The 22614-nt window shown below is 39.6% G+C and overlaps 2 protein-coding genes across 3 annotated transcripts in view; both read left to right on the forward strand.

The window, feature by feature from the left end:
• Window positions 1-365: 365 nt before the first annotated feature.
• Window positions 366-17011, forward strand: itga2.2 (integrin, alpha 2 (CD49B, alpha 2 subunit of VLA-2 receptor), tandem duplicate 2). The gene is made up of 30 exons (XM_008336109.3): window positions 366-631; window positions 2316-2439; window positions 3509-3618; window positions 3920-4011; window positions 4119-4233; window positions 5276-5403; window positions 5520-5668; window positions 5755-5905; window positions 6499-6664; window positions 6761-6837; window positions 7065-7203; window positions 7432-7577; window positions 7695-7838; window positions 8559-8762; window positions 8843-8973; window positions 9971-10134; window positions 10330-10481; window positions 10584-10694; window positions 11020-11105; window positions 11519-11660; window positions 11791-11874; window positions 11968-12044; window positions 12136-12219; window positions 12323-12425; window positions 12502-12612; window positions 13051-13161; window positions 13557-13670; window positions 13775-13864; window positions 14022-14138; window positions 14837-17011. The coding sequence occupies exons 1-30, from the start codon at window positions 586-588 to the stop codon at window positions 14924-14926; spliced, it is 3558 nt and encodes a 1185-aa protein (XP_008334331.1). The 5' UTR covers window positions 366-585; the 3' UTR covers window positions 14927-17011.
• A 2985-nt stretch (window positions 17012-19996) lies between these two features.
• Window positions 19997-22614, forward strand: part of fsta (follistatin a) — a 6483-nt gene continuing 3865 nt past the window's right edge. The window contains exons 1-4 of one of the 2 annotated variants that reach the window (XM_008336107.3): window positions 19997-20342; window positions 21414-21611; window positions 21779-21997; window positions 22093-22317. In XM_008336107.3, coding sequence (XP_008334329.1) covers window positions 20252-20342; window positions 21414-21611; window positions 21779-21997; window positions 22093-22317 — 733 coding nt within the window. In that variant the 5' untranslated portion in view covers window positions 19997-20251. 2 annotated transcript variants of the gene reach the window in all.

Here is a 22614-nt window from a genome sequence, read left to right on the forward strand (position 1 = left end):
CTTATAACTGCATTTTGTATCAAATAATATTGGTTTAAATATTTGTAAAAAATCAATTTATTTTTTATATTACTAACATTACCTAAAATTATAATCATAGTAATTATGATTATGATTATTGTTACTACTACGACTATTAGTAGTAGTAGTAGTTGTAGTATCTGTTAAAGTAGTAAATACAATACATGGTTTGACCAGTGTAAATTAACATTAACAGTGAACTAATTCTTTTTCTTCTCTCCACCTCTGCTTTCCTGCCTTGTCACAACTCTCCTATATTCGACTATAATCGAAGGTTGAGAAAGGGTTCCCGCCCTCTTATAGCGCCTCATCCCTTTCTAGAACCACGATACGTTTAAACGTCCAGTCTTAGCTTCGAGTATTTCGACAACACATCTTGACGAGGGTGAACGGAATTCTTCGTTACACCAGCAACAGGTTGTAGGGTGTGAAAAAGTAACATGCCCATATGTGGATACGGTTTTCTGCACGTCACAGCGGTTCCGCCACGGTTGCTGCGGCTTCAACTTGGACAAGTGTTCCTGCTTCACTTAGTCTCCTCGTACAAATGGCATAAAGGCGACCATGGAGAATTTGTGGAGACGCATCATCTTTGCCGTGGTACTAATTGGTGAGTACCGCGATTATTATGAACTTTGAAAACACCGGGGAACATGTCGTGGTCACTGGAACTGTTCTGTTTTAGTATCGGTCAGTGGAATGATGTGAAGCTCGGACAAACTAAAGATTATCCTTTGTTATGATGACTTTTTAATAATCTTCGATACATTATTTAAAAAAAAATCTGTTGACTTTGAATCAGTTTTTGTATATAATGTGTAGAAACACATGGTAGGCAGCAGGACTATAGCAGGACTATATATATATATATATATATATATATATATATATATATATATATATATATATATATATATATATATATATTTATTTATATGTTTATATATATAAACTTGGAACTTGGACTTTACGCAACTCCTTAGATAAAGTTTGTTTCTTAGTTATGTTTTGCATTGCATGCCTGAAGTAGTAAAATAATCACTAATGTCACTCACTCATTCCTGGAGGTGGCAGGGGGAACTACACTGAGGTTTTATTTTTATTATTTTTGCTCTATGTACTGTATTGACACGCCTGATTTTCTGAAAGTGTTCAACATGTGGTGAGGCTTAGAATGGCGCCACAAGTGCAAAGTGCTACTTTTATGTTGCAGGTAAACAGGCGCGGCAGACGTCCGTGCATGAAAAAAGACTGTGAAGTCCAGAACCCATCCACATTCCTGTGACTGATGGAGGGGAAGGCAGGCAGAAAACAGAGAGCTGCGAGCTCTGCCTGTTCAGGCTTGTGAGCCTGTTACTGCAGAAAAGGCTCACTGAAATACTGACAAATTCCATGTCCTGAGGGGCTTCGCAGCTGTACACTGCCAAACATGTTGGTTCCGTGTAGATCTTAATGCAATTTCAGCATTTCGCAGTGTCCTTCACGTCTGTTTTTTTATTCCCTGGTATATCTTGCCTCACTCACTGAGTCAAGCTGATGTGGTTTTTTTTTCACGTGAATCAGCCACCACAAGAACTACCTACTTGCATGAAAACAGGAACCAATAGTCAAAATAGCCATAAAATAGATTAATCAAGATATCCCTCTATAATATTTGTTGCTCTACTATGGTCAGAGACCAAATACTAGGACTGAAATGTAATTAATATGTTAACCCTTACTATGTTAATGTTCTTGAAGGTCCATTTAAAAAACACAATTTGAGTTTGGTGGAGTCTAGAGTCACTTGAAAAAGAAAGTTGAATGTCAGAGGTTTCTAGGACAGTAGTGAGACCTGCTATGATGTGTTGTGTTAGACCAGTGTTTCCCAAACTTTTTTCTGGGGACCAATGTTTAAAGTCATTAGACATTATTTGTAAACTCCCTGAAAACATGATGCGAGCTGACCCCAAAAAAAAAACTCTTGCGACCCACCTGAGGGCCACCACCCAGTCTTTGGGAAACAATGGTTTAGACACAGTGGCTCTGTCTAATGGAGTTGGAGGTGGCGGAGATGAAGATTTTTAGGGTGGAGCAGTTCGAAGTTAAAGTTGAGGTGAGGTGAGACAGAGGGAGCAGGGAGGAGGAAGGGTGGAGATATCTGACAAAGGATGGTGAAGATAGAACTGCCAGGCAAGAGGAAAAGAGGCAGACACCAAGACCAAATTTATGGACGTAGTAAAATTGGAGATTTGGAGATTGTTGGTGGTTCATTTTCGTCTGCAGTGTCTGACCTCATCTTCCTCTTTTTACAGCTGACACCGTCTGGCTGTCACAGTCCTTCAACGTCGGCACTGCAGGTGCAAAGATTTTCAGCGGTTCGGCAGCGGAGGAGTTCGGCTACACCGTCCTGCAGACAACAAACCATGAAGGCAAATGGTACGAATTAAGACACTAAGGTTGATGAGCGGGTGGAAATCTCTTGATTTTCCACTCTAAGTCATTCAGAACCTTATCTTTTGACTGACCATTTCCTCTTGTATGTGTGAAGTTTAAATGTGAGGTTCATGAGACCAGATGACTTCTGCTTCACTGACACCCACAGTAACCATTTCTTGCTTTAATTTTTTTTTCCTTTGAAAAGTCTATTTAGATGAGAGTTAATAGATAAGCTGCTGCTCTCTGATAAGTATTTTGTTTCTACAGCTTTCAACATCAAAAGATTTTTTTTTGTCATTTTACCTTCAAACAACACTCATCAAGAACTGCACCAACATGTTTCATGAATTTGGGCTACACAAATAAAATGGACTTTTACAACAGCAAAAATACATCATTCTAATTCCTATTCAGGGACGTAAAAGAGGACAGTTGATGTTGTGTTGTTAGGAACAAGCTTAAAAGCGGAGTGTGTCATGTGAAAATTGGCACAAACTTTGTACAAACACTATCTGACTGTCACAGATAAGTCAGTGCCTGTAGACAACGCAGGACGTTGGATACCTGCTTAGAATATGGGCTGACAGATTTGATCTATTAGTCAATAGTCTTAAAAAATAGAATTCTACATAGAGTCAATGCAAATAAAGATTCTGTGTGAACGCCTAAAGTACTTTTAAAGCGAAGAACTCGTTTAACTCTGAGCAGACAGGATGTATAATCACAGACAGGTCATGTTTTTAGCCTCAGTTATTTTAACAACATTAAGTTAAAGTCTAGCTAAACTCAGACAAATCCTGACGTCACACACCTTGAGTCACAGTCTTACTGAGTAACTGGAATTTACGAGTTCTGATTGTTGGTGTTTGCTCCTTTTTTAAAAAAATTAAACACAGTCTTTATTTCAGTAAATGATAACTCTTAAAAATCAGTGACCATTTTTAGTGACCTAAAGTAAAGTCCAACTCATCTGCTCTTTTAAACTTGCTGTTTGCACACACACACCCACACACAGTGACTAACTATGGCAGTCTATGAGGCTGATGAATGCGTTGTGTGTCTTTGATAGGCTCCTGGTGGGCGCTCCCTGGAGCGGTTACACCAGAAACAGACGAGGGGACGTTTACAAGTGTCCAGTCACTGGCTCCAGAAACAGCTGTGACAAACTCAGTCTTCAAGGTGAGTCTGAGTTGAACTTTGAACTCTCTGTGTGTTCATGCCTGTGAATCCAGATCCACACCAGTAGTTTATAAAAACAGTTGTTGAGTTGTTTTTATTTTTGTCAGTGATAATTAGAAGTCTTCTGTGCATTTCATAATGTCGGCACATTTGAGATGAAATTATTATCCACTCACCTGAAAATAATTGTTTTTGGTTTATATAATCCCAGGCTAGATTGTAAAATCAAGTTTCTACAATAGACATGTTTCATTTTTTTTTTTTTTTTTGTCAAATTGACTTTTGACCTTCGCATTGACAGATTCTGTCAGTATTCCAGAGGTTAATAATGTCAACGTCAACATGAGTCTGGGTCTGACCCTCAACCGTATGCCTGGAGTCAGTGATTTCATGGTAGGTTTGTGTGTCTGTGTTATGGGAAATTTACACACGAGTTCATATATATATATATATATAATCAACAGATTCTAATTTTTGTCCTTTTGGTTTTTTTTGTTTAGCTGTGTGGTCCTCTTTGGGGCCAACTGTGTGGCCAGCTAAACTACTACCCTGGAATATGTGCAAAAATGAACCCGCTCTTCAGGACACAACCCGCCTTCTCCCCTGCTGTCCAGAGTGAGATCTTTGAAATATTTGCTAATGTAACGTGTGAATACAGCTTTAGCTTACTTGAAAACTATGGTAAAACAAACCAAAATAATGATTAAAGTATTTATGATATAGTATTTATATAAGCATTTGATTATAAAATGTTACAAACCTCATTCTTTAGGGCAGTATTTCTCAAATAGTGGGACGGGCCCCCCTCGGTGTGTCACCGCGGTCAGGTGTTGGGCGGGGCGTGAGGGGCTTCCAATGGAATATGGCACGAGTGCTTGAATGATAACATGCCTCCAGACACTAGGTGGCAGCAACCCCTTCATTGGTTTGTACAGATAAAAATATACTTTATGTTATCAGGTTCTCAATAGAGAGTCAGAGTGAAAACATTTCTGTGCCCTGGGGGGGCATGACAGAAAATAATTGAGAACCACTGGTTTAGGGGGATTTTTACAGTTGAGCCAAGAGCTACTGTTTCCAATGCTTGAGTCAGTGTTAATTATTGTTTGTCTTCTGGCTTCAGTTAGAACTCACTGCTAAATTTAATATACAGCCAATTGAAAAATATAGATCTAGATTCTATACACAGAGGAACCTCGAGATACTACGTGTCTAGTAGTTCGAGATACGAGCAAGCATTCAAGCAAGTTTTTGCTTCGAGATACGAGTAAAGACTAGAGCTTACAGACACCGACTCATCTGGCGCGAGTCTTCCTTATTATGTTTGCGTTATCTACGTGATTTTCTGTCTATTTTGTGCATTATTCTTCATAATAGTGACGAGTCCTAAGTGGTAAGGATGGCGGTGAGAAGAAGAAACGCATAAATATGAGCATGGTCAAAAAAATTAAAAAATAGAAATGTGAAAAAAAATTTGTAAGCTAAGTTAATTCTAAGTTTATGTCAGTTACGTAGTGTACGTGTAAGGTACGCTACAGAATTAAGTGTCTACGTACGGGCAAACTCTCTTACCTCCTCCTCCTTCGCACTTGTCGCCATTAGCCGCTACTGTATTGGGGTTTGAACATAATTTTTCTTCCTCCTGTGATTCCTCTAGAATGTGGAGGTCCTATGGATATTGTGATTGTTCTGGATGGTTCTAACAGCATTTATCCTTGGGAACCAATGAACCTTTTTCTCCAGAAACTATTACCGAACCTTGACATTGGTCCTACCAGGACACAGGTGACACAAGTTCACACTTCCTTACTGTACCAACACCAACGCATATAACATAAGGGATAAAGTGGGGGATTTAATGTTGGGATTACTGGCCGTTTAACCACATTGATGTTCAACAGGTCAGCGTCCTTCAGTATGGAGTTGATACCAGGTTTGAGTTCAGGCTGAATGAATATAGGACCAAAGAAGAAGTGATTGCTGCTGCATCAAGAATCACACAAATGTACGGTCACTCAACCAACACCTTTCAGGCGATCCGATATGCCAGGTTTGTATCAGCGTCGATCACCGTGGAACCTTTTTTCGTGCAATATTGTCTTAGATGAAACAAAAAACTTGTCTTTTGTGTTTTAGCCAGTGGGCATTCAACCCAGTGAACGGTGCTCGACATAATGCAGCCAAAGTGATGGTAGTTGTCACTGATGGAGAGTCACACGATGCGACTTTCAGAGATGATGTCATAGCCGAGTGTGAGAAACTAGGCATCACACGTTTTGGCATTGCTGTAAGTCAACATTCTGCTTTATTGTGTATGGAGATTCTCAGTCATCCAGGTCATGGTCAAGTTTAAAAAGTTCTGTTAGACAACTGGATGTGAATTTTCTAAAAGAAGACGTTTCACCTCTAATCCAAGAGGCTTCTTCAGTTCTAACTGGTGGTGGGCAGTACAGCAGATAAATACTCTAGGGGAGAAAGAATAAAGCTACTTCAGCCCCCCCCTGTTGGGTGGAGCCTTGGGATCAACTGTGAAAGTGTAAACAGTCGTTAAGAGTCTGATGGGTCGTTGTGGTCCCCATCAGAACGGTTTTGGTCACCTGCCTTTTTGTTATGTGTTATGTGTCTATAGTCTGCTTTATTACAAAAAAATTGAATATTGTTAAATATCATTTATGAAATATCATTCAGATTTATTATGGTAGAATATATGTTTTACTGTCATGAATGACAATAATGTACAGGTATTTCAATATATTATGTATTTCATATCTAACCAAAGTATGTGTGTAGTATGATTATTGATTTTAGCCCTGTTTCCAAATTTTCCTATGTGTCACATGATCCCTACTCACATGTTTTTTGTACTAATTTTCTTTCTAGGTTCTGGGTTACTATATAAGAAACAATATTGATACTGACAACCTCATCCAAGAAATCAAATCCATTGCAAGTTCTCCGACAGAGAGGTTCTTCTTTAATGTTTCTGAGGAGGCAGCTCTGTCCAACATCGCTGGAACGCTAGGAGATCGTATCTTCAACATAGAAGGTGCCGGTTGTTTTCTTCCTTCCATCTTGTCTTGCAAGTTTTTTAGTTTGTTTTATGTACTTATGTATGTTCTTGTTTTGATATTCACACCCAAAGGGACTGGAAAAGGCGGTGACAATTTCAAAATGGAGATGTCTCAGGTCGGATTTAGTGCACACTACTCCAGCCAGCAGGTAAGGGGATCCTTCTTTTTACTTTTGAAATTATAAAACTCATATGTGCACACGTTTTAAAGGATTTACCAAATAAGTTATAGAGGAATACAAAGAAAGTTAACATGAAACTACTCAGGAGTGGCAGAAAAGTACATGAAGGTGGTGCAACTATGAAAAACATATGTTGATAAACAGTCTGACAGACTGTTTTTGTAGATTTTACTAGAATAATTGTGTTGTTTCAGGATGTGATGATACTGGGAGCAGTGGGAGCCTATGCCTGGAGTGGGACTGTGGTCCATCAGAAAGGGTCGCAGTCTGACATACTTCCTTTCTCAGCGTTTGAAGGAACACTTCAGGACAAAAACGACAGCTCATTACTAGGTCTGCCTTTACATTCTTGTTATGTTATTTTAAATATTTCCATGTAAATATCAAATAAAGCTTTGATAATAAAGCTAAAATGTTAGCCTTGTAGTGCTGAAAAGCTAGTTAAAATGTTGTAATCATTGTTTCTTCAATTGTACTTCAACTGTCATTTAGCTTTGTAGAAAAAAAAAATGTTGTTGAGTTCAGATGACAATGTGTCTTTCAACTTGTTGGCACCTCCAGGTTACTCCGTCACAACTCTGACTGATGGCTCTATGGTTTACTTTGTGGCTGGTGCACCACGTTCCCACCACTCTGGACAAGTTATCGTCTACACCCTCGACGCTCAGAAGAAAACTGCCGTGATAGATTCTGAAAGGGGGAAGCAGGTGAGACATTAGTATTAAAGATAAACCAATAAACAATGTTGTATAAATGCTATCTGTAACCAAATAATCACATTCAATTATCAGCAATAAACATTTGGCAAATGTACTGTGCTGTAGATTGGCTCATATTTTGGTAGCATCCTGTGCTCCATGGACGTAGACAACGATAGGGTCACGGACCTTCTTCTAGTCGGTGCACCGATGTTCATGAGCGAGCAGAAGAGAGAAGAAGGCAGGGTCTATGTCTTCTCTGTCACTAAGGTATAAATGTGAAAGTTTAAGGGGAAAATGAAGGGGCCCAGATGTCAGATGATGTGTAGAAGTACAGTAGAACCTCGAAATATGAGCATAATTTGTTCCAGGCCCGAGCTCGTAACTCGAGGTGCTCGTACCTCGAATCATTTTTCCCCATATGAAATAACAGAAAAAAAATCAATCCGTTCCAGCCCTCTAAAAAAACTCCCTTATTAGTGCTAATAACAATGAACGAAAACATGTTTTTAATTGCTAAAGACACACACACACAGTAAGCTCATATTTATCAACAATTTCCTGCTTTATTTCCATGGTCATCATGTGTTTCTTCTTCTCACCACCATCCTTACCACTCACTCTCTTAGGACTCATCACTATGATGAAGAATAATGCACAAAATCGAAAAGAGAAAATCACGTAGATAATGCAAACACAATATGGAAGACTCATGAGAGTGAACACGTGAAGTGAACGAGTGAAGCGGTGTGGGCTGCTCCGAGTGCTCGGCCACCTAGCATCGGCGTCTGTAAGCGTGCCCGTATCTCAAATCTATACTGGTATCTCGAAACAAAATTTTGCTCGAAGGCTCGGTCTTATTTCAAAATACTTGTATGTTGAGATGCTCGTACCTCAAGGTTCTACTGTATATTAAATACAGATGTTGTTTAATCCCCTATGTTTACGACATGTAATTCTTCAAACCTAGCTTTGTCGTATAATTTCAAGGGAATACTAAATGAGCAGGGTCTCCTCATTGGTCCACCTGCTACTGAAGATGCACGTTTCGGGATGGCTATCTCTGCTGTTCCCGACCTGGATCGTGATGGCTACAGTGACGTCGTGGTTGGTGCACCACTGGAGGACAAACAGAGAGGTGTCATTTACATCTACAATGGAGAGAAGAAGACTTTAAACAAACAGTACTCACAGGTAAGGGCAGGAACTGTTGGTAAACTCTGACACATGTTCAAAGTCAGGTGAATTCTTTCAAATCAATTTTTTGTGTTTAGAGAATCCTTGGCTCTAAACTGGATCCTCAGCTGCAGTATTTCGGAAGGTCTCTTGACGGCTACGCAGATCTGAACGATGATACAATTCCGGATGTTTCTGTCGGTGCCTATGGCAAAGTGGTGCAGCTCTGGTGAGAAAAGTCCGGACGGATATGTCCAGAAACCTGCACATTGACAGTTTGATTGCCTTAAATGTTATTGATAATCCATAACAAACTGTGTTAAAACATTTTGGAAAACTCTAAGTAACTAAGTTGTGGATAAAACCTGGGGGTTTACACTCTACAGGTTAACACTCTCACCTTTTAATACAAAGGGCAACTGTGTAAATCTCAAACCTCTGTTCAGCTTTGTCCTTTTGGACATTGCCCTGTGGACTGAGGTAAGAGTCCAGACACTAAGGGAATCTCCCAGAATTCTTAAGCAGTATCCTACAGAGGTGGGTGTGGACGGGGAAAGGTGTGTTTTGGTGTTGTTTCTAAGTGAATGTTACTGCCGTGACTTGGACCTTGATACGATGAGGAAGTTGAGCAAGAGATAAACTGTAGAAATCCACAACTAATCCAAAAAACAAATAAATCTCTTTACTCTTTGTCATTGACCTATTGGAATCAAGCACACAATAGTGCAAAATCTCAGTTTAGTTACAGCCTGTAATAACATCTTAAAAACTTTGTGACAGTGAACTGTAGCGAGCTACACTGAGAGTGAAGAAAATACAGTAAAATGAGCAGTGAAACAAAAATGGTAGAACATCAAAACCTCGTGATCGACCTGTCTATGTCTTGAACTTTTGAAAGTGATGGTAAAGTGATGGTAGATTTTACTAAATGAACAACATGAAACAAGGCACACAGCAGCAGAAGAGCTGGTTTTTCATTGGACAAGAATTAACTATAACTCTGTTATGACTGTGTTTATAAATAAAAAACAAAAGCAATTTCACTGAGAGAAAGAGAGAAATTTTCTCATTTAGTGGCAAAAATGAACAATCTCTACCATTTTCACATGTTTTCCATTATTGTAGATCTGTAGCCTTGGAGTGCTGCGGTGAAAAGTAACCATAATGATGTAATTTTATTGATTCTTTGTTAAAGCCAGTGATCTTTTTACCATTCTGTTCTCCAGGTCCAGAGGTGTGGCAGTTGTCACGACTAAAGCTAATTTTAACCCGAGTAAAATCAACATTTTCAACAAAGCCTGCAACATCAACGGACGCAAGCTTACCTGCTTTGTCACCAGCCTCTGTTTCACTGCTGCATTCAGACCTAAGAAACCTGTTGGACCCATTGGTATGTCAATCAATCAATCAATCAATCATTATCTGTCTGTTGTTGTTGACACTGTATAGTAGTTATGCTAAGCTAGGTTAAGCTAAGCTAACAGCCTGGTTTCTTTTTATCTGATCAAACTTCAAAATAAAAAAAAGTTTTAATAGAACTCTCTCATCTCAGGCCAAATTGTTTATCATTTTCGTTCTCGTTAAGATATTTCGTACACTTTGACTCTGGACGCTGACTTGGAAGCTTCCCGGGTGACATCTAGGGGAATGTTTACCAAGAACAACGAACGCTTTCTCACAGAAACAGCCAAAATATCTGCCACTCCTCTGTGTCAAGACTACCAGGTTTATGTTCAGGTGACAGACTTATTACATCTAAACAGCACCAACAACAACAACAAAAACTCTCGAATTTACTTTTATGACTTTTGACTTTTTTTTCTATGACTTTTTTGACAGGAGACACCAGACTTTGTAAATTCCCTGAGTCTGAAAGTGGAAATCGAGCAGAAGAATAAAGATGCTAATCCGGTCCTTGACATGTTTTCTTCCACTGCCTCTCAGTTTTTTGTAAGTGACACATAAACAAACACGATTCTGCTGGGGTTTTTTTAATGATATTTTGTCTAAAAATTATTATTATTTTGAAGAACCTACAAAAACTTGTCTATTGACAGGAGGCCTACTGTAAGTGTACTTGTTTTCTGCAGTGTTATTGGCACAGTCACTTTAAATTACATGTTGTGTGTGTGTGATAATTAGTACCTAAAGCACAACTTTTCAGTAGGTCACGCATGTTTTACAGTCACACGACAGATACTTAGTCGTGGAAATATCCAGTGTGTTCGTGCTGAAGGATGATGGTACCGATGTTTTAGTACTATTGTTGTTTCAGATCCCCTTTACTAAAGACTGTGGGTCGGATGAAGTGTGTAACAGTGACCTGGTGCTGAGAGTGACGACCGTTTCTAAGGCAACCAGGTCAGCATGTCACGTCCTTTTTAACATGTAGTACATACACACTATGAAATATGTGCAGTACTCGGATACTTTTTGCTCACATCATGATAGACTTGACTTAATGGCAGTATCAAATTTCTGTTGTGCAACTGAAGCAGATGTTCAGAGGAAAAGTGCAACAAAACAAGTCCAAACAAGATGATGTCTTTGCCATGAGTCATTTAAAAAAAAAAAGAAGAGGAGGATAGTTGTATTTAAGGCTCTATTTCCTCTGCTGTTGTGGTTGCCTGGTGATTTCTACAAACCTTTTCCTGTTTCCTGTTTGTAATGACTTTACATTTTTCTCTGTTTTGTCTTTACTTTGTAGATTGTAGTTTCCTTCTACAACAGTATGAATACAGTTGACTGTAATGTCAGGTTTTTTTCCGTTTCAGCTCGACTCCTGTTCTGGTCAGCGCTAATGACAGGGAGCTGTCATTCCAAGTTGTTGTGAAAAATAACAAGGAGAATGCCTACAACACTCAAATGGTGGCGACATTCTCCAGTAACCTCTACTACTCCTCCATCTTCCCTCCTGTGAGTTTTTGGGGAACACTCTTTAACAACCTCTTAAAAATAATGATCAATTATATCACAAATGTAAGAATGTATGTGAAAATAAAAACATTCCGATTTTTATCTTGTAAACTTTATGAAAAATGTTCAGACCGACAGAGTCAAATGCACGTCGACACAAATACAGACAGTTGTTTGCCTGGTCGGATACCCAGCATTGAAAACTAAGGAAGAGGTGAGTTCTAAAAAAAAAAAACCCAAAAAGATCACTACAGAATTTTAGTCTCAGTACTTAAAAACCACACATACATTTTTTTTAAATTTGCAGGAAAAATTCCAGATCAATTTTGAATACAGTCTTGATCAACTTCAAAACCGAGCTGAGTTGAAATTCGAAGCCAAGAGGTGCGCTCAAAATGAAATCAATCAATCAATCATATGACATAAAAAAAGTTATAGTATTTTGTTTCTGAAATGTTTATTTACCCTTTCACAGTGACGGTAAAGAAGAAAGACCAGAAGACAACCTGGTTGATATATCAATTCCTGTGAAATACGATGCTGGGATTGTTTTATCTTGGTGAGTTTTTATTATTATAAATTTTTATTTTCTTAAATCTTTAAAATCCTAAAAATAAAAATTGGTATTTAATTATTATTTTCCTTCATGTCAATTATCACAGGCACTCGAATATTAATTTCTACGTGGCAAATTCAACCAATGAGGTGGTAACGACAGTGCAGTCCTTGGACGACATCGGCCCAGAGTTTAACTTCACAGTGAAGGTAAAGGAAGTGGATCTTTTAGAACTCCAAGTAATGAACTCTGGTCCAAATGATTAAATAATTACTTTGGTCTAAGGTGTCCACAGGTTTCTTCCTGGTCAATCTCTTGTATCTGACCATTGCTATTCCAATAAGTACCAAAGGTGGAAATCAGCTCCTCTATCTGACCAGTGTGGACACACAGGCCGTGAGTAATAACACGCAAGTATAGTGTTTCTTACGTCCGGTTGTAAATGGAAGATTGTATAGATCAGGGGTCTCCAACTCCGGTCTGCGGACCAGTACCAGCCCATAGGTCACTTGGTACCAGGGCCACAGTGGGACACAGTGAAAAACTGTACTTAATTTTTACTAATTTACCTCATTCAAAGAAAATCCAGTCATATCCATTTACTTTCTTTATTTAAAGATATTCTGGCAATATTTTAAAATAACAGGTCATTCAGACTCTGATACAAACAGAATAGAGTCTAAAAGAAGCTCCCGCGGGCTACAAAAAAAAATGGATTGGTGGGCCGCATTTGGCCCCCGGGCCTTGAGTTTGACACGTATGGATTAGACCATAGATTCAAGTGTGAAGGCATTTATCATATATATATATAAGTTGGATTTTCTAAACCTTCAGGGCGATCCCATCAGCTGTGATTCCAGCAGCCTGGTTGATCCTCTGAAGATCCGACTGAGAAGCCACAAAGTATCTTTCACTGAGGAGAACCTCAGAAAAACAGACAAACTGGTGAGTCATTCAAATCTGCCGGCCTGATGTCACCTCTCGTTTTTTTTGGGAAAAAAAAAAATGCAAAATGGTATATGTAATGGCAGATGTAACCTGGGTTGTTTCGTTGAACGCCACACTGATACGCTCCCAGGAATTAAAGAAAGACACACAAGATCTTCAATAGCAAATACTCACTTTTTTCAGTTTTATGACTCTCTGCTACCACACAGTGGAAGATCATTTAATTGTTCTACCTGTAACTGTCTCACAGGCAAATTATTTTCAGTAAATAAATAGTATATTTCAGACCTATTAAGAGAAATGTGTTTTGGTAAAGTTATTCAAATGGTTTCAATAATGTAACGAATAATAAATGATTGCTCATTGTTTTGTTCTTTTTGTTTTACTGACAGGATTGCAAGACGGCAAAATGTGTGTATGTAAAATGCCTCATGAAGGATTTTAAAGATAAGAGTGACTACTTTGTTACGGTGAAAACACGGATCTGGAGCGGCACCTTTATTTCAGTAAGATATATATATATATATATATATATATATATATATATATATATATATTATGCTACTGATTTACTGGTACTGATACACTTATTTTTGTATTCCTGTAACAGACCAGCTATCAGAGCCTGGAGCTGACCTCGAATGTTAAGATTGAAACTTCTAATCCTGATCTTGTTGTTATCGGCCTCAAAGAGCTTCCTGTAAGAAAACAACAGCATTTACTGTGTATTATTGTTGTTGAATGAGTCAAGGACTGACAGTGTTCAGTGTTCAGCAGTTCAAGCTGCCAGAGCAGCTTTTAAAATGTAAATTGATTAAATTGTTTTTTTTTTTCATTTTTCTCTGCTCTTTGTCCAGGTGGAGCTGACCGTCAGTAAACCAGGAGCCAAAGGTGAGGTTCCAGTCGGAGTGATCGTGGGCAGCGTCATTGGTGGACTAGTGCTGTTAGCTGTGGCTGTGGCTCTTCTGTGGAAGGTAATACTTGGCTTCACCTCAGTGGACACTTTTAAAATATTTTATATCTTACTACCAGTCATTTACTACAAGTTATATAACACTCAAACTCCCGGCCCACGAATTTTCCACATCCACCCCACGCAATAAGAACAATAATAATGTAGTTCTTCACCGAGCAGGGAAACATGACAACGAGTTTTATTTTAATTGAGAGCTGATAAAATACCTGGACCCCAAGTTACTTGGGTGTTAAGTAAATGTTAGCACAGTATAAAATAGAATGAGGCTAAATATCTAAATATTGCTGTTGTGAGTTTTTGTTCTAATCTTAAGAAAAAGTAAACAGGTTTTGTACCAAGCACTGACCAGCCAGAGCTAATGTGAACATGAAGCCATGTCTGCAGTTTATTTTTAAAAAAGTGGAAGTGACAAATAATTTCCTCAGCTCATTAAAAAAACATAACATATTTAGGCCCGAGTCAGAATTTGGACATGAGTGCTTCGCTTGTTCTATGCAAATCATTTACAGTTATATTATATTATATATAGTCACAAATATATGATAAAATATAATTTTATTTATAATAAAAAAAATATTTTTAAAAGGCGAAATCTTAACGATCTTATGAAATGGCTCTTTGAGGTTGCCTTTGTGATTTTTATGATTTTCTTTCTTTCTATTTTTTCTTTTTCTTTTTTTTTTTTTGACTTTTCAGTTTGGGTTTTTCAAAAGAAAGTACCAGCAGCTTCAGAGGGAGGCTGAAGGAGAGAGGCAGAGCAATGCACATGTTGATGAGGTGCTGTGACCTGCTGAGAAAAGGTCCTGCTCTGACTCTGACCAAGGACTTCTACTGTCTTTGCTTCTGTAAACCGTACATTGACTGTTTGTTTCGCAGTTGTGCACTGATGCTGAATGAATACAAAACTGTATTTTTCTAACTTGACGGAGACTTTATGTAAGTAAATAATGACTTTTGTGACCTACGTTTGCTACAAAACATAGAATCTTTTTTTTTTTTTTACAACATGGGAGGTTAAAAATTTTCATTAATAACTATGATTATTTTTTCCATAAAGCACTGTGAATACTGCTTTAGCAAAAACCACTGCCATGAGACCTGCTGTCAACTCTGGTGCTCAGGAAATGATGTCATTAGTAACTACTGATGAACCAATAGTTTTCCAGATACGATAAGATACGATAGTGTAGAATATATTAAGATTCAAACAGATGTTTTACCATGCCTTTTCTTTGTGTTTGCACTGCATATGTTGTAAAATAGATTTAAGACATTTCTTATCTCATTTGTGTCCGTGGTTCACGACAAACTGTTTCTGTTCTTGTGGTAAGGTTATGTTGGTGGTTAACTTGTTTCCCTGTTTTAAAACTGCACATGTGCAGCTTTGCAATTTTAAACGAATAAATATTATTTTCCTTTTTTTAGATATAGTACTGATGTTTAATTTGCGGAAAATCTACAAAAGTGAAAGCTCCATATTTCCTGCTGCTTCCTTGTTGGTTTCATTTCCTTTTTTTAATGGTTTGAATCGACAGTCGGCGTCTTTATATTTGTAACACCACCTCAAAACGGTTCATTTAAAAAAAAAAAGATTTAAATGTTACAGTACATCAAACCCAACATGTTTTTCTAATATTTATGCCAATGTGTATTTCTACTGTGTTACCACAAGATGGCAGCATGACACAGGTGTGACTTTGGGAGTGTTTACGCTTGTTGATGAGTTGACCACTTACACATAACTCCGTTCATGTAACGACCCATTTGATTCTCTTCTCCTCTCTGACCTTAGTTGAAAAAAAAAAAAACTCACGCTGAAAACTGCTTCCCAAGCATCAGTGATTTTTAATTATTCCCTGAACAGCAATTAATTCCTTCTCACATTTTTCGACTGTTGCATTTCCCACAGTTAGCGGACTCCGTCCCCTGACTGTTCGGGAATGAGTTCCTGAATAGTTTGCCTCCTTAAAAAAAAAGCCAACTCCTGACCCAAGCAAAATCTTTACTCTTCACTTCTTTGGATGCGTCCAGGCGGAATATGCTATTTGTCTCTAATAAGTAGCACATTTATTGGTTGCCTGGGCTCGGGGCCTGCCTGTTGGAGGGAATATATAGATCTTGATAAATGATTGGACTGGTCTGTTCCACAATTACTCATGCACTGCAAGGGTTGTGAAATAGCCCTTGGATGTGTGCACGGGGAGCAATGTGGAAATAGTTGATGAAATGAGATACAGTGGAAATGGCTGAACACCTTTGTAATTCCATCCCCCTCTGTGGGCTCCTGCAGATGATTGGCAGCTAAAGCGAATCCCACTGACCCGTGTCACTGCAGAATGATTGCTCACAAATTGCACCGCTGTTGTTGTGGATGTGAAATGATGTCATAAATTATTGAAAAAACAGTTGGACCTTTGCAACTTATAGTTTCTAAAGCTCGACTCCAATTCTCTCTGGTTAACTCTTAAGACTGGGAGACTCGGAGTTTGTGCTAATTATCAACCGTCATTAAACAGGGGCGACACGTGCTATGCTTTTATAGTGGAGCAGCAATAGTCAGATAAAATATTGCAAGATACAGTGGAACCTTGAGATACGAGCGTAGTCCGTTACAGGACCGAGCTCGTAACTCAAGGTGTTTGTATCTCGAATCCCGTACGTAAACACTTGATTCAGTAGCACAGTGGGGTTTTTTTTTTTTTTTTTTTCTGGGGACCCATATTTTAAAAGTCACAAACCTTCGTGAACCAAGTCAATAGACATTATTCGTAAACTCCTGGGAAACATGGTGTGAGACGACCCCCCAAAAAAAAACAACCTTGTGACCCACCTGAGGGTTGCGACCAAAATAGTAAATGTTTCCCACTTGGACATAAATGTGTTTTCCTTTTTCATTTCCAAGATGGATTTAATCTCAAGTGGTCCAGATTTATACCACACATAGGTGTGCAGACCATGTGGGCCAGAAGGTTCATATGTACCAGATATTAGTTGTGGGTTCTTTGGTTTTGTTGTATACAAACTATTAGCTTGGTGCAAAAGTATATACAGTTTTTTTTATGTGTGTATTATAATAGTTTGTTGATGAAGTTAATAGTACAAGTAAAATATAGAAGTAAAATGACTAGATGTCAGGTTGGGATAAAGACTCAACATTTGTACGTAGTTAAATGTTCTCCTTGAGAACACTCAGCTCTATATGAACTGACTTTTAACTGTTGTTTTATCAAGTTCCACACATTACAGTAAATGTGACCAGATGTGCTTGGGTCAAATATATAAATGATATATATGATATATTTTACTTGGACCTCGGCAAACGTTTACTTCATGAAGCAGACGTACGTTCCTCCTGAGTGAATTCTTTAACGTTGACATTTCAAGCGTGCTCACTTCAGACACTGAGTTTCTTTCACTAAATCACTCAGCGTCTGCTGTCCGACTTGTCTTTGGAGTCTTTGGAGTTTCCAAATCAGTTCCTGACACAACAGTACTTTATTTTGCAGTACTGTATAAACTTTAAAGACCTGGACGCCGTCCTGCAGAGCCACTTACAGCCATTAGCAGAGGGACAGCACGTACTGCCTGTCCCAGACTGAACTGGATTTGATTCAGTCCCTTTCAGCCAAAGATCAGTATTATTTATTTTTTACAGCTGTCAGTCACATTTTTACTGGTTCTTTTGTGACAGTGATCCATCCGCAACAGTTTTGCACGAAACCACAAATATCTCACAATATTTTATGTGAGTATTGCTGCTCCATTATGAAACTAGAGCATGTGGTTAACGACGGTTGATAATTAGCACAACCTTCGAAGCCATGCAATGTCCATTCCTAAAGGTTAACCAGAGAGAATTGGAGTCGAGCTTTAGGAACTACAGTGGAACCTCGAGATACGAGCGTCTCGAGATACGAGTAAAGATTTGAGCTGATGGTGGCCCAACACTTGGAGCAGCCCACGTCGCTTCACTTGTTCACTTCACGTGTTCGTCGAAATACGTAAGTTATGTTAATTCTAAGTTTATGTAAGTTACGTAGTGTACGTGTAAAGGTACGCTACGGCATTGTTTCCCAGAGACCGGGTTGCGACCCTCAGGTGGGTCGCAAGAGTTTTTTTTGGGGTTTTTTTGGGTCGTCTCACATCATGTTTCCGAGGAGTTTACGAACAATGTCTATTGACTTGGGTTGTGAAGGTTTGTGATTTTTAAAATATTGGTCCCCAGAAAACAAGTTTGGGAAACACTGGTGTAGGGTCACATATATTTGGCCTGGGCCGCATGTGCTAATAATTTGCCGACATCTGCATTCTGTCTGGAAACATCTGGTTTTGACCGTTCCAAGAGTGACTTTTTCAGGACTTTTTGTAACTTTTTCAGGACTTTTTGTTTTATCCATTAATCTTTTTTTTTTAGGTTTTTTTGCATAGCAGTTTCATCTCCAACACTCTTTGCCTATTATACCTACCGTCTGTTTTCAGCACCAGCTCAGTCTTTTTGAAATCAGAATTAATTCCTAGTCATTCTACATTCCGCTGACATTCCACCCAAAGAGATTTTTATTATATTGATGCTTGAACTTGACCGTCTACCTCTCCAAACACAGGCAACATCTCCATAGACACTGAATAACTTCTGTGTCTTTTTTACCAAATCACACAATTCCACTGTGTGTCATCTTTTTCCAGACTGTCCAGCACGGACCTGTGGACAGTCTGGTTCAGAGATGTTTCCTTTAGACTGTAAGCTCAGTGTCAGACCTTTTAGCGACTGCCATGTTTACACTTCTCTGTGTCCAGACTGTCTAAGTACTTTATTAATATTATTATTTCCGTCTTGTTGTTCTCTTGCTTGTGTAAGAGGCACTTCAGAAAGAATACCATTCTAAAAAAATCCTTCCCTTGAAATAAAAAATGTATAAAAAAAGATGGGCCATAACATTAATACAAATATGTAATAATAGCAGATATTGAACTCTCCTGCCCCCCGACCAAAAAATTTTTTTTTTTTTTTTTTTTTTTTTTTTTTTGCTCTTCGGTCTGGAGAGAAAGCTGTACCCTGAGTTCCGCTCAAGAGGTCGCGCGAGGACTTCAGATGGAGCTCAGCCTGTACGTCAGTGTGCGTGCGCGTGCGCGCGCGCGCGTGTTTCATTGAGTGAAACGCAACACTCACCCCCCCCTCCCCTCCTCCTCACCCCCCCCCCTTGTCTGTCTGAAGCCTCTTCGGAAACAGGTTTGATTATATTTAAAAGCTTGACCCGGGAGAGAAAATCCAAACAACTGTCTGTTCTAATATTAGCAGTGCGGCTGCGGACTACTATGAATTCTATTATTGTCTGGACTGGGGCGAGTTCCAAAAGGCCACTCTCATTTTGACGTGTTCACAGTTGGTGGGGAGAAAAAAAAAGAAAAAGTACATCTCTTCAATTTTTAATGATATAATCAGGGTGAGCGGATTTGATAATTATGTTTCTATAGTGAAAGTTTTGGTCAAAATAAAAATAAAATAAATATTATTATTATCATTTATTATTAATGTAAAAATAGTATTAATATTATTGTAAATGTATTATTATCATTTTTATGAATATTATTATTATTGGTGATTGAAGAATTATTATTATTAATAATGACCTCAGTCGTCCGTAATACCGCGCTCTGTGTCAAAATTAAAGTATTAGAAAACTTTGTCTTAAACTTATTAATAGTTAACGCCGTGGCAAACATCTCTCACTAAAACTGGGTCCACGCGGACCGGTTTGCTCCACGCTGTCTGCTGCGCTCCCTCCGGATCCTTCTGTGAAATCCGTTTTTTTTTTTTTATGACGAATCAGAAACTGTTTCCATGTTCTTCACTTGTTGTGGCAGGAGAAAGTAACGATGTCACCTGATTGGGACTGAAAGAACTTTGGTAAGAGAAAAAAAAAAAATCTCCCCACCCCCACAGAAGAGGAGACCGCCCACCACAGACAGTCAACCCGAGACCCCTTATAGATTTAAAAAGAGAGGCTGCATTCTCAGACTGACACTTATTCAACACTGCCACCTTAAGCAGATTACTTTTTTTTTGCGCTGCCCGTGTGTCAGATACGCGGTTGACTTTGCCTCCCCATCATGTTCAGGATGCTGAGACACCAACTCCACCCGGGCGTTTTTCTCTTCTTCGTGTGGTTTTGTCACCTCATCGGACATCAAAAAGTTCAAGGTAAGATCCCTTTCATCCCTGATCCTTTCGTTTCCAGCCTCTCTGAAGAACTTCCAGAGCTGTCAGCGGCAGGAGAGCTACCGACAAACTTTTTTTTTCCTCACAGAGTCCATTCCCCCCCCCCCCTCCCACCCCAAGCCTCTGATCAAACGTGAAGTGTCCATAAAACAGGTGCTATGGTGGGACACTTTACAGCCAGGCTGGGTGGGCAAGTTTTTTTTTTTCGGTAGTGGCAGCCTTTTAATTTTTTTAAACTAATATCTGAACACATTCTCTTGTCTCAAGTGTGAGGATTTACTGGCTCACTCTTCCAACTCCAGCTCGTCCACCGTGACTTTAATAGTGGTTTAGTTGTGATTTTTAGACCAGAGCCCGAACTGACGACACTTGTGTTTCCACCAGTCTGAAAATCTAATGGAAATGTGTGCTCAGTGTATTAATGTGGGACTTAACGGGTGTCTCTGATCCAGACACTGCTGCTGCTGTCTGGTTCAGGGGGGATGTGGTTGTGCCTTAGATTCACAAGAATTATTTTTTCTATATATATATATATATATATATATATATATAATTTTTAACGACATGGATTTGAAATGACCTCGAAAGTGTTGTTTAATAGAGAGGATTTTAGCCTGTTGGGTGAATGTCTGGGTTTTTTTTTTATGCTCAGGGGCGTTGGAGACAGAGGTGTTCCAGTCTGCTCCCCTAAGACTGGCTTCTCTGATGGAGATTGGCTGCTGTCTGCACGCCGCACTTTCTGTTCAGCTGTAACCAGGAGAGTGTGTGTGTGTGTGTGTGTGTGTTAGGGAGGAAAAAAAACACAGCATCTTCTTTTATTATTATTTTATTTTTATCGGTTTATGGCTGCGTGGTTAACATTCACAGACTGGAGAGTGTTAACTGTCTCGCGGGAAAAAAAAATCAGACAAAATACAACGGGGTGTGCGAAAGGGGAGGGAGAGGGGAGCGTCTCGGAAGATTATGCTGCGTGAGTGTCTGGTGCGTCTGGGTCAGTGGCTCCAGGCGTTCGTCGTGCAGCATTCGATTTTCTTGTTATTTCTCCCCTTGCAGCTGGGAACTGCTGGCTGCAGCAGGGGAAGAACGGGCGGTGCCAGGTGCTCTACATGCCCGGAATGAGCAGGGACGAGTGCTGTCGAAGCGGACGACTGGGGACGTCCTGGACCGAAGAGGACGTCCCTAACAGCACTCTATTTAGGTGGATGATCTTCAATGGCGGAGCCCCCAATTGCATACCTTGCAAAGGTGGAGGTGCACTCATTTCCCTTCGTTTTTCCCCATACATAATAAATATCACTCAATCGGTTCAATAAACCCGATGAGTTTTACGCACAAAAAAGCTGAACGCGTAAAGCGCATTTTACGCACGGGCACCGTGTAACTGGGAGGTTGTTTTTTTTTTATTATTATTTCTTTAGAAACGTGCGATAATGTTGACTGTGGACCCGGGAAGAGGTGCAAGATGAACAGACGGAGTAAGCCGCGCTGTGTGTGCGCACCAGACTGTTCCAACATCACCTGGAAAGGACCGGTCTGCGGCTCAGACGGGAAGACCTACAAGGACGAATGCGCATTGCTGAAGGCTAAATGTAAAGGTCAGCCCGACATCGACGTGCAGTACCAAGGAAAATGCAAGAGTAAGTAACCCTAATTTAAAAATATGCATGTTAAAACTTTGTCTTTACACGCCATTCGGTTCGATTTTAACACGGTTTTTTTTTTTTCGGGACAGAAACGTGCCGTGACGTCCTGTGCCCGGGCAGCTCCACATGCGTGGTAGACCAGACTAACAACGCATACTGTGTGACGTGTAATCGGATTTGCCCCGAGGTGACGTCACCTGAGCAGTACCTGTGTGGCAACGACGGGGTCACCTACGGCAGCGCCTGCCACCTGAGGAGAGCGACGTGTCTCCTGGGCAGATCTATCGGAGTGGCCTATGAGGGGAAATGCATCAGTAAGTCTGCGTCTACGCCGAGTGCGAGTGAGACTGTGGTGCCTCCCAGCTTCTCTCTCTCTCTCTCTCTCTCTCTCTCTCTCTCTCTCTCTCTCTCTCTCATTTAAGTGCACCTTTCTTCCTGGACAGATCTGTTCATTTTGCCAACATTCCACCGAGAAGGGGGGTCTTAGAGCGAAGAAAAAGTAGTTTGCTAGTTGCTTGTGTTTGCTCAAGAAATGATAGACATCTTATTATTTCCTGATGTTGGCAGCACTATCCCATATGGGAGAGTGGAAAGGAGGGGGCGGGGGCGGA

This window comes from Cynoglossus semilaevis, chromosome Z (assembly GCF_000523025.1).
Source record: "Cynoglossus semilaevis isolate Cse_v1.0 chromosome Z, Cse_v1.0, whole genome shotgun sequence".
In the NCBI taxonomy this organism is placed as follows: Eukaryota; Metazoa; Chordata; class Actinopteri; order Pleuronectiformes; family Cynoglossidae; genus Cynoglossus; species Cynoglossus semilaevis.

Bases quoted from the DNA above. Each gene is read 5' to 3' on its own strand.
- itga2.2 (XM_008336109.3), top strand. From the start codon at position 586: ATGGAGAATTTGTGGAGACGCATCATCTTTGCCGTGGTACTAATTG. The intron at 6,838-7,064 runs GTAAGGGGATCC...GTGTTGTTTCAG, and splicing joins CACACTACTCCAGCCAGCAG to GATGTGATGATACTGGGAGC. The intron at 11,661-11,790 runs GTGAGTTTTTGG...AAAAATGTTCAG, and splicing joins ACTCCTCCATCTTCCCTCCT to ACCGACAGAGTCAAATGCAC.